The sequence below is a fragment of the Hydractinia symbiolongicarpus genome, chromosome 12 (genome assembly GCF_029227915.1).
Source record: "Hydractinia symbiolongicarpus strain clone_291-10 chromosome 12, HSymV2.1, whole genome shotgun sequence".
NCBI lineage: Eukaryota > Metazoa > Cnidaria > Hydrozoa > Anthoathecata > Hydractiniidae > Hydractinia > Hydractinia symbiolongicarpus.
Window position 1 is genome coordinate 22,932,184 of NC_079886.1, and position 11,619 is coordinate 22,943,802.

General features: G+C 33.4%; 2 protein-coding genes across 2 annotated transcripts; both read right to left on the reverse strand.

Moving 5' to 3' along the window:
- Positions 1–1,700: 1,700 nt before the first annotated feature.
- Positions 1,701–6,268, reverse strand: LOC130621625 (uncharacterized protein C7orf31-like). Its single transcript, XM_057436953.1, has 6 exons — positions 5,999–6,268; positions 4,686–4,865; positions 4,011–4,082; positions 3,548–3,890; positions 2,970–3,200; positions 1,701–2,279 (listed from the first exon to the last, which is right to left on the reverse strand). Exons 1-6 carry the CDS (start codon positions 6,127–6,129, stop codon positions 1,737–1,739), a joined length of 1,500 nt encoding a protein of 499 aa, XP_057292936.1. The 5' UTR covers positions 6,130–6,268; the 3' UTR covers positions 1,701–1,736.
- Positions 6,269–6,645: 377 nt separating this feature from the next.
- Positions 6,646–8,657, reverse strand: LOC130621626 (uncharacterized). Its single transcript, XM_057436954.1, has 2 exons — positions 8,608–8,657; positions 6,646–8,532 (listed from the first exon to the last, which is right to left on the reverse strand). The coding sequence occupies exon 2, from the start codon at positions 7,560–7,562 to the stop codon at positions 6,990–6,992; it is 573 nt and encodes a 190-aa protein (XP_057292937.1). The 5' UTR covers positions 7,563–8,532; positions 8,608–8,657; the 3' UTR covers positions 6,646–6,989.
- Between the last annotated feature and the right edge of the window lie 2,962 nt (positions 8,658–11,619).

Consider the following 11,619-nt stretch of genomic DNA (forward strand, 5'->3'; position numbering starts at 1 on the left):
TTGTATACTAGAATAGACTGGAAAATGTTTTCTTCATTGTACTTAAAATATTAATACTTATTTTTCTTGCTAAAATAACAGTAACTTGTTTCAGTAATTCTCAAAATGTTGAAGAATTTTATCGCACAGTTTATAAATTCTCATACAGTGTTTCAAAATTCTTGGATACACTTTAAAAAACTGACCCATAGTCGAGGGTAACCCTGCTCCATCATAAGTTAGTTGCATAAATTATGACGTCATCAAGTAGCGCTAGAAGAAATCATTGCTGTTATTAATAATAATTTTAATTACTAAAGATTAAAATTTAAAATGTTTAACCCTATTCGGTCTGAGGAGGGGGGCGGGGCGGGGGGGTTCAAGCAATTTTTTATACCATCCACGGTTAAACCAGAAAATATGTTAAATAACTTTTACATAGCTTTCAGAAACTTCAAACAGAATGCGAAAATTCCCTCTGGTTTAAAAGTAATTAAATTTTAAGTAGATATTGACATTTTTAAAATGTCTTAAGCTTCTGATTACGTCACAGATAATGTGCTGACGCAAGAAAAAATTTATTCCTGTCATTATGTTCCTTTTATGACGTACTAAAGTGTGCATAGTTTGATTCAATTTGAACAACCCTATGAAAGACAGATCCACCCTCCCCACCTTCCCCCAGTCATAGTATGTTAGAAAAACCCTGAACCGAATAGGGGTTAAAACGCCACACAGGATGGCTGAAAACAATTACAACCCTATAAACTTTAGCAAAACTGCTAAATGAAGCACGTCACTCACAGCTACTTGATGCTGTCATGCATAATTAGTGGGAGTCGAAAATTTTTAAAACCGATCAAGATGTCTCAAAAAGATATACAAATTTCTAGGCAAATTTTTTAGGTTGTTTCGTAGGAATTCAACTTGTTTTCATGGTGGGAGGTAAACTAAACGCTTTGCTTGCTACAAGACTAGAAAATGTATGCATTCAATGCAGTGTAATTTTCTTTGTCTGATTTCAACGCAGCCTATGTGGTTCCACATAAAAAAGTTGTGCAATGGGCACTCAACTTTACAATTATATTCTCTGCATTAGTTTTATTCATATAAATAACTGAAATCAATTGGCATTATAATCACATATAAATCCGTCCTAAGGTTAAAAAACCCTTAAAATTACAATCTGCCGAAAAAGAAATGCTTTTGAAATTTTTTGTTGTCCACTAATAGCAATGTAACCTCCTCGTTAAAATGCTTCAATAGTAGTGTAGTGAAAGTCTTGAATTTATAATCACCCAGGCAAAGTAGGATGAAGTCGAATTGCGCAGTTCTTTGCGTAGTTCGTGGTAAGAAAGAGCTTCATTGCGTCCATACCCATTATAATCAAAATGCCTCTTTGAAATTGTTTGTTTAAATTGTTTCTTTTCGCAGCTAAAGAATATTTTGAAACTTTTTAATAGGGTTTTTACGTTATCAAATACAGATTGAATCTGATTTGTCACTGAATCATACCCAACATTGAAAATAGGTGAATGGTTAAATTACTTATTTGTTACATACAGACTCACTGCTTGCAAAGCAGAGGTGGGTCATTGCATATACATTCAGATTCATTTCAAAACCTGGCTACTCATATTTATTCTCAGAGCCATATTTTGACGGTTTTAATACTTTAATAACAGCCGGTGAAAAATAGCCAGAAATTAAGTTAGGCTTACTTGCAGAAGACCAATAACTCTGTTGATCTTTTTAAGCTAATGAAATACATAAGATGGAGCATTTCCTGCCTCTGGAACAAAACTGCGTCGCGGGTTATATCCAAACCGCCGCTCATACAAGTCTGTATAATCATCATTGTAGTACCTGGAATTAAATTTCCTTGTAAAATCAGACTTAGACCAGTTCTGTTTAACAGTGTTTAAATCGCTGGAATCGGTCGAGCGAACATAAGCTGATTTTACTGGTCTGTTAGCATTCTCCCTTTCGTTATGCGGGGTCCTGTTAGTATCAAAGGTAGTAAAAGGTCGCGCTAGTTTAATTGCTGGACGAGGAAACGTACGCATTGATTTTTCTATTTGGGCTTCTTCTTTCTTCTTTTGTTTTTCTTCTTCGTTCTTTTCTGCATCTTCTTCTTCTGCTTCTTCGGTTTCCTCTTTCGCAGTATTATGTTCTTTATCGGTGTTTATGTTTTCGAAATGCACCATCCTTTTCTGCGAATCAGTCTCTCCAGATATCTCTTCAACAGTTCTAGCATTTTCGGTTGGATTGAATGCATCTGTCATAAGGGACTTAGGAACCTGGATTTAAAATAATAAAGAACTATAAGATAGATAGGAATGGATAAAATTGTAATTTGTGTAAGTATTACAATAAGATTATGTGATTGTGTATCCCATTTAAACTATGGTCTTCAAAGACGGTACGCTGTTATCTGATTCACTTAGCCCTAGTTTGCACGTATGATAACCGGTAGAGTTTGATTGGGTGTTTAATTTCTCTCCCCAGCCCTCCTCAATGATTAGAATTGTTTCAACAAACTGTAACATGAAAGAATTTTAGTATTTCATAAAAGAAAAAAAATGGTGGCGATAATTTTGGCTGTGACGTCACGTGTCAAACATTGTACCCAACAATTCCCCCATTGATGAAATAAGATATGGTGTAAGTTTTAAGTCCTAAATATACTAACAACGAGACCATATTATCTGAGATATCGAGGGAAAGTCAATAATTTTTATATATTTAAATACGTTAAAGTAAAGAGGGAATACTCCGAACCAAATAGGGTAAAGTTAAGGGTTGTACACCGTTAAAACTCTAAGTTTTTGCACTAAACTAAGCTAAATACACTTGAAAATATGAATCACTATCGGTGACATATTTTAATATAGTCTAATGAAAATTCATTTTGTCACTTGTATGCCAGAAGGTATCATTGCATCTGCTGCGCTAGTTTGTACAAGATAAAACAAAATAAAAATATCTACCCTTGCATTTGGACCAGATGTTATTAACTTTAAAGTTTCTTCGCTATCTAGATTAATATATTTGACAGGAGTTTTATTGTACGCCTTTTGATAAGTGGTTTCCCATCGCGAGAGATGCAGGTCCTTCAGAGCTTTAATAGTTTCATCAGACAATCCAACAGTTGATTCGTTGATCAACCTTGTTGGAGTTGGATAATACACTTGTTTTTCTCGATTTCCACCTTTGACAATCTGAATGTAAAAATTATAAGTCGTTTTAAGTTTTTAGGAGATATAAGCGATATTTGCAGATGTAAAAATCATTTATTCTGCGCTCTAGATATAAATAACTTTAAATTGCAGCCGATGCTGTAATGTCTGTGATGCAGACTAAAGGCAATCAACAAACTCCTTTTCGCCTCATTGCGCGGTATAATAGATTGTTTGAAAAAAAGAAAAGCTTATATATACATATAATAAGTTACATCGGACTAACTGCTGTATGGCTAATCATTGGAAACAGATTTGTTACCTTTCACATTTATCTTAAATGAAACTTTCTTATCATTTTCATAATATTGCGATGCGCATATGTCTACCTGATAATACGAAGGTCCTCCTGGCCAGGTCATAGGTTTCCTCTGCGTATTTAAAGGTATCCTCAAAACTTCATGTCTTCCAAAAGATCCTCTCGCTTTGCTTACTAATTCCACGTCATAAGGAGCAGCTGGTTCTTCAGCAGATAACGGAGAAGCATTCTTTATAATTGGATTATAGCTATTTTCTTCTCTCTCAACATTTTCTTGGCTTTTATTTCCACTGACCGATCCAAACGAAGGGAAAATATTTGCACTTGAAATATGTGATGTATATGGATGCTTTGCTGGAAATTTTGATTCAATTCGTTGTTGGGACAAGTCAATCTTGTTTGGACTCTGTATCCTATGAAAAAGAGTATGGAAGTAATAGAAATGTGGAGTTATTTTGCTGACGTAGCAACATCTTTAAACGCTGCGGAGTAAGAACAATAGAGAAATGAAAGAAATGAAAGATGAAACGTACAGTTCATCGGTGCTTCTGGTATATGACTTCTTTGTCGGTGTTAACGAATAGAATTGCTGCACAGGTATACCTCTAAACACACCACAGTTAATAAACCTTCTGACAGTATTATTTACATGCATATTTGAAGGCACTTAAGCCCATTCTTCTTTTAATTGAGATTTGCGCAATAATATATGTCACATGTTCAAGTTTAACTTACTTTTTTGCACAATCAAAAGCTATTTAAGTTTTTTAACCAGGCTGGCTGTCACCTATGCAATAAAGCACACGGAACTACACTGCTATAGTCCACAGCAATGCCTGGTTGATTTGCATTAAACCTTGGGTACACGAGCAACTTTTTTTCATGCGCATGCAAGATAATCTGTTTACATTGCATGCGCCTGAAAAAATTACCATAGCCATCATTTCTTGCATTACATGCATGCTGCTGAAAAAATTTTTTTTGTGTTTACAAGAGTTTAACTATATATTTTCCCTGTCTTTTAATTTTCTTTCAACAAGAGATATTAATTGGTTGAAAATAATAACAAGTGTTTAACTTATCAAAGATTAGCTTTGCTTTGACCGAAGAGACGAGTGGTAGACAGTTTAGATTACGCACGTCGGGTTACCATGGATCTGAGTTACCTTTCTTAGAAATAGAGGACCTAGAATATATTTAAAATTTACCTTGGACTTAAACAAATTCCAGAACCATAATGATGCGTTCCTTTCTGCAGTACAAGGGGTGGTTCTCCTTTCAGGCGAATTTCATTAGGAAGTTGGACTACACCCATACCTCCATAGCTGTATTTTCTTCCCCAAGGTGTTTTAAATTTCTCCGGCTCATTATAACGATGCCTCAGGTAACTATAACATAAGAGGTAAACTTAGCTGTAGTAAAAACCACACAAAGTCTTTCTTCTTGTTGCTTTGTTCCATTTATCAGAACTAATATTCTGTGCAAGGGAGGGTCGAGGGTTTCCTCGGTCCATTCAAATTTTTCATAACTTTTTTGTGCTTGTAATTCCACCTTAATTTTTTTTGAGTTAGATGAAAATTGTCTAATTTCATCAAAAAACTAAATCCTAAGTATCTATACAAATCGCTCTAGGATCTTAAACTTGAGTCATTTTTTTTATATTTTATCGGATTTATTGACGTCATTTGAAAGCATTATCCTCAAAATTGTTAACTTCGGCCTGTTAAATAGAGCCAGAGGTTTACATCCGTTTTTGAAAGACCTGAGAAACTTATCTGGCCAAATAATTAGATTTATCATTCGGAATATATTATTGTTCCTGTCACATGAACTTTGTACAACGTACAGACCACAAATTAAAATAATACAAATCAATTAAGATAATGAGAATTTGCTCTTCCGAACATATATTTAACCACCCGAAATTTTTATTTACTTTTTTCATATATCATTTCGTTTTATTATAGTACACCGCTGTTGCAACTAGGGCGACCTGAGCTGTGTAAGTTGAGATATAGGTATTACCGGTAAAACCCAGAGTGACCAGTGAAAAACAAGAAGTGGAAAAGATTTTTAGCGTCATTTTTTTTCATATGTCGAGATCTATTACCTGACAAATTTATATTAGCTTAAGGAAACTATTTGTTTGAAGTATAAGTCATAGTTTTATTTCGAATATTAAGCTCATCAGTTAGCACACATTCAACTTCACCAAATTGAAACTTTTCAAAAACCAATTTAGGTAATGTTATAAACTCACTCAATTTCTTCTACGTATATGAACATGGAATAAGGATTTATTGGATGGCTAATTTACCACTTGCAAAATTGTCTTCTTCCCAAAGTTTTGCGTAAACTCTTTTATTGTTTAAAAAAAATAAAAATTAAGACATGTCTCAAGAACATTACACATACACATATCTTAGAATATAAAGGGTTTTTTAAAAAAGCTAGCCCTTTGTAAATTTCATATGACTCACAATAAGGGAACTCAAATAGTTAATCCGATATAGTAACCTACTTCTCGTGTGATATAGTCCTTCTTTTTGTATCTGCTGGAGTATGAAGCACATTTGATTCGAAGGTTTTCGATAAATAATCTCTCGTTTGATGTTCTTTATAACAATAAGGTGAAAACAACGCTGTGGTCATACTGATGTTTTTTAATATACGATTACATGTTCTTTTTTTTCAATGTAATATGCTTCACTAAGATTTTATTTTTATTACGTTGATATTCATACTTTCACTCGTGCATCTTATCAACATTACATGTTGCCATGGTATTCAGCTAACATTTCGTTTGTTTCTCAAGCGATCATGGAATGTCTATGCAAATAATGGTTGTATTTGATGTTTTTGGGAATTAAATTTGTAATGTAAATAATTGTTTTATTGCAAAGGGAAAAGTTTTTTAGTGTTAAATTTGTTTTATTAAATCTGATAGCGAATGTATTTATTATAATTTTTGTATTACAATCCTAGAAAGTAATCTAGCTCTACAAGTTTTTTGGTTATATTTTCTTAATTCATTTCTTAACTACTTTGGCCGGAAAAATTGACTTGCTCCTTTTTAAATGACGTTGCGAAGGAGAGTGATCCATTGCAACAGGCTTTATCAGCCTCGATAAGATCTTTTTAGCCTCACCTTCAGACATGTATCTCGTTTGTTGGAGCTCATTTTCGTTTTTAACAACTTTTAATGCAGTGAATTAAATACACGTTGCTAAAAATATTTGTGACAATTCGATTTTTAGATTTTATTTCCTAATTTTATATTTACCCCAATAAAAGTCCCCTTGATGAAACAAAAGATAATGAAGTGAACATCAAACGGCCTAGTCCGACATGACTATAAAAATTCCTAGGCTATTTGACGATGGAAGCCAACTATTAGCATTACTCAACGACGACAATGAGGAAAGAAGTGAGGATGATTGCGAGGATTTTAGCCAGGATGACTGCCAAAGGAGTAGATATGATAACAAAAGAGACATGTTGTATGACTTTGTTTATGGCACAGAAATTCCGATAGTTTTTAAATAAAGATGACTGACGATATCTGACTTTTCTGTAAACACCTTAAACAACACCTTATATTTGTTACTACAAATAACAAACACTACATTTGTTTCGTGGGAAAAAGAGAAATAGTAGCTATTCGGAAAAAAAGTTTCTCCTGAGTTCCCATTGAGGCACTCTACATAAGGTTTTATCAGCCAATTGTCCGACTTAAATGATAAAAAATATGCTATTATTTTCTGCTTGGTGAAAGGTAGTAAAGCTACAGTCTTTAGGGCTGGGATACGGGGAGTGGCGAGGTACAAGGGTGTAGAAATATCGTACTCGGTGAAAGTACACTGTGCAATTTTCAAATCAGCTAATCGTACTTGGATAAGTTGCACATTTTTGACTAAAAGAACAATAGCCATCACGTTCAGCACATTTGAGCACATAGTAAAGAATCTGCTTATAACTAGTCCTACTTGCGAGATTAGGTAAAGAGGGTATTTGATAAAAATTGTGTAGTGCAAAAGAACTCTGTTGTAAAGTAGGCTTTCTTTGACGATATCAAAATTCCTCATACGAAAGCTTATACGAAAACGAATGTGTCAGAGCACATGCCGAATTAAAATCAACCAATGAGTACAAAGTCAGCGTGTCCATATTTTATTTTTTAGTAGGGAATAATCACATTTGAACGGGTAAGTGAGACTATTCGTCTCAAAACATTAAAGAAGAAAGAATTTTCCGATAAAGGTTATGTAAGCAAAGAACAATAGAAGTATCCAATCAAAAAGCGTGGTCGATATTCTGAACGCAGAAAATTGGCATGTGACACAGGGGAACTCTCCCCACTTTTACTTATTTCGATTTTCCGGTGTGACGACAAATTATTCTGGGTCTCCTGGCTTTGTAAGTTCTGAAGTACTTTTTAATTAGCTAACTTTATATACACCTAAAATATCGTATTTAAAATACGATAAATGTAAATACAGTGATTTTGTCGAAGAGTTAGTATTGGTCAACCTCGTTCCCAGCACCTGTTGTCTCTTTTTATTTTGGGACGACTAGATGAACATAGCCCTGAAGGAGGCCTTGTCACATTACCCTCCAATACGCAGTTTTTCTGTATGTAATATTTAATGAGATTTGTCTTAATTAACCAAAGTTTCATATGTAACCTTACAGAGCTAAGCCAGCTCAGCATTTTACGTCATAGATACGTGCAGCGAGTTTGTTTTGATTCCTCTCATACGCAGCACACAAACTGCTCGCATATTGCCCTTGATTATTTTCTAAATGTATAAATATACAATCCTGTTATTTAGACTGCTGTTTACTTGAAGAAATTCAAGCAATTTAGTTATGTGTATTTTACTGAATTGGTTGGCTAGCAAGCACTAGGTTGCAAAACTTGTAGCTAGGGCAAGCTTGAAAATTGGTAAATCTTTTGCCCACTTAACCTTAGCACTTCGTTGGTTCTCTAAGGTGCAAATATGGCTACATACTTTTCAAATGGTCTTGTCATTCCAGTTTCCTGACTGAAGATACCTAGGCAAAAATTCAACTTCATTACAAAATCATTTTGGATGAACTTTAGAATTCTCATTTACTGTAAGTTCATACCTGTGTCTGCATTACTGCTTTTATGATGACCAAGATTTAGCTGTACGAATCTAAAAGTTGCTATTTTATTATTTTTGTGCACAAAATTTATTTAAACAATAGTTAACTGAAACTGAATTCGTATATGGTGGACTCACTTCTTGCAGTTATATTGGGTGAAAAAGGCTCCAAAACAGTATTCACTTTAGAAGACTTCTTTGCTTTTACTTTTTGTGGCCTTAACATTTCCAAAAAGCCACCCATTACTGATAAATTCTGCTTTTTCTTTTTCTAATGACATGTTTTTGAAACGCCTTACAGTTTTTTTATTTTTCACTCAACAAGCTCACATTTTATTGCACACAGATATACAAAAACAAGGGTTTCTTTTGTTTAAAACAAATAATCCAAAAATTTTATCAAAGCATTATGCTGGTTTGAAAATTAAAATCGACAAGTCCACATGTGATCTGTTTTGGCGATTCAAATCATGTATCATTTAACACTGCCTTAATAGCTGGTTTAAAAAGAATTGGTAAACGACTTTACCAACAGCAAATTGTTGCTACCTTTAAATAGCTTTTAAAATTTTCTGAATCTGTATCTTAGTCAAAATTGATATGCTGTCAAAAACGGCTTATCGCCGTCTCTGAAAACGGTTAAATTCTGGAATCAAAAAGTATAATGATAACAGAACTATTTTTTGTGTCAATTTCATCAAACCAGTCTAAAACCATATCATACTAAATCTCAAGTCAATATTTTAATATTTACTGAGTTATGAGACTTGGAACTGAAAAGGACCCTATATACACTACCCCGTTTTAGACTTATTTTGTTATTTTTTTATGTTCACTTCTTAGTCTTGAGATAATATATCACAGTGGGGAGCTGTTCAATATCTACCACTATCTTCATTGCATATAACTTTTTGCCAGATTGAGTGTCAATCAAAGTTTTCAATTTTTTTTTATTTTTTTTTTTTGTAGCGTGTTAAAAAAGGCCTAGCAAGAATTAGTTTAACAAAATCTTCTTACATTTTTCTGTTCAATAAAATGCCTGTGTAATTTTTTTATGCCTCGTGTAAATTTATCTTTTATCAGATTGGTCTAAAAGTACTCTACCAAAGTTATTGCCCTTTGAATTTTCTTGAATTAGAAATTAGGCTGGATAAATGTGCATTCAATGATACTTTTCTAGTTAATAAACTTTCCCAGCTATTGAAATATTTCCATGTAAGCAGTATTTCTTTATGATGTCTTATTTTATACTCTCATTGCTTAGTGATGCTTTCTATTAATTTTTTCACTTTGAAAAAACATGATATTGATACAGCCCTTCCGCCATTTTAGTACGAACATCTTCCTCCTCTTCGTCACGACTCGTCGCCTCGCCAAAATGTTTTGTATGACGTAATAATTATCCGCGCCTGATTGTTTCATATCGAACCAGACTTTTCCAGGGCCATGTTTGTATCGTCGTCCGATGTTAGAAAAGATACAAGATGCCCTGAGAACGAAGTTGGATATTGGTGTAATATTTTTTAAAGAAAAATGTGGACCAGAAGACCACAAATCATTTATGTTTTGTTGCTATGGTTTCAAATTTGTTTACATTTGCAAAAATATGTTTCACATGTAAAGATGAAATTATTATATTTGCTAAAAATAAAGAAATCAGACATGTGTTTTCTTTACCTGTTTTAATTTTTTTCCGAAGAGAAAAAAAATGGAAACAAAGAGAGCATAAAAATTGGAAAATTTGTGTAAAAGAACCAAAAATGTTTGTTTGTTGTGATGAGTTGGTATGCTACACATTTTTAGAATGTTTTGTTTATTTTGTTTTCTGTTTATTTGTTTGCATCTTTGTATTTGCTTAATCTTGAAGATCTAGAATGCTTGATTAGATTTAAACACAGTCCTGATACGAACGAGAGTTTCTGCATATTTCGATTAAAAGAAAAGAAAGAATTTTTGACAAAATTTTCGACAAAATGTACGGCCGTACGGCATTTTATAAAAAAGTGGAATTTTTTGCAGGCTTGTCTACTTTTAACGAAATCATTTTTAATCACTGTGACATCTACCAACCTCAGCAATATAAGGCTACAAGAAAAATTCGTTTTATGATTACCATAGTGATGTATATAATGCTTTGTTGCTACAAGAGTGAAAAGATAACAATAGGCAAACATGTTTATATCAGCTGTGCCCATAAAATATATTACGTACACTAATTTGCACGCCTTTTAAACGAACGAAAACAAAGGCTTGGTGTAAAAATATTTTGAATTTATTGTTATTTTAACATAGATGAAAAACAAAAAGTAGATACAAAGAAGATAAAGCAAGGGTCTCCATTTCTGAGAAAGCAAGTTTGTTTGGACAGCTTTATTTTTCTGTTTGAAGTGAGTTGGTTTGAAGAAGAAACATGAGCACACAAATACGTATGACTTACTCTTTGTTATCTCTTTACAAATGCAGCTGGAATGTTACGTTCAAAGTTTATCTCAAAGTTTATAATGTTCGTAAACACACTATACACTTGAAACAGTTCTCTCGCTTTGCTGAAGCTTGTTGATTTTTATTTACAGCAATATCCGCTGTTACTTGCATGTCGTTTAAAGAATGAACATGATAGGAGCTGATAAGGTATATTCAGTGTTCAGTTTTACGTCAAATATAAGTGTTTTGTTTTGATTTCTCCAGGACAGAAATTTTATCTGCGTGATTATTTGTGTTTAGAAGGTTGTTTTCCATATGGTATAGATAACGAACTTCTTCAATTATTAGATGTGACAAATTTGTGTTCCTTTTAGACTTACGTTGTTGCTTCAAAAAAAGGGAAACCTGGAAGCGTCCCACCTTTAGAGCAAGAGGGGTGATCTTTTGAGGAAAGATATCATTAAGTCAGCATGCTTTTAAAATGAGCGCTGGTACGGTTTTATAGAGAAAATGTTGCTATGACTTATGCATAAGCATCAGTAAAACTCTTCTTAAACAATAACATTGGAATCCTCCCGCAATACCGCCA

Excerpts from the sequence above, each read along its gene's own strand:
- LOC130621625 (XM_057436953.1), bottom strand. The coding sequence starts at position 6,129 with ATGACCACAGCGTTGTTTTCACCTTATTGTTATAAAGAACATCAAACG. Across the intron at positions 4,083-4,685 it reads GGAATTTGTTTAAGTCCAAG|AGGTATACCTGTGCAGCAAT; the intron begins GTAAATTTTAAA and ends TGGTGTGTTTAG. Across the intron at positions 2,280-2,969 it reads CATCTGGTCCAAATGCAAGG|GTTCCTAAGTCCCTTATGAC; the intron begins GTAGATATTTTT and ends TTTTAAATCCAG.
- LOC130621626 (XM_057436954.1), bottom strand. The coding sequence starts at position 7,562 with ATGAGGAATTTTGATATCGTCAAAGAAAGCCTACTTTACAACAGAGTT.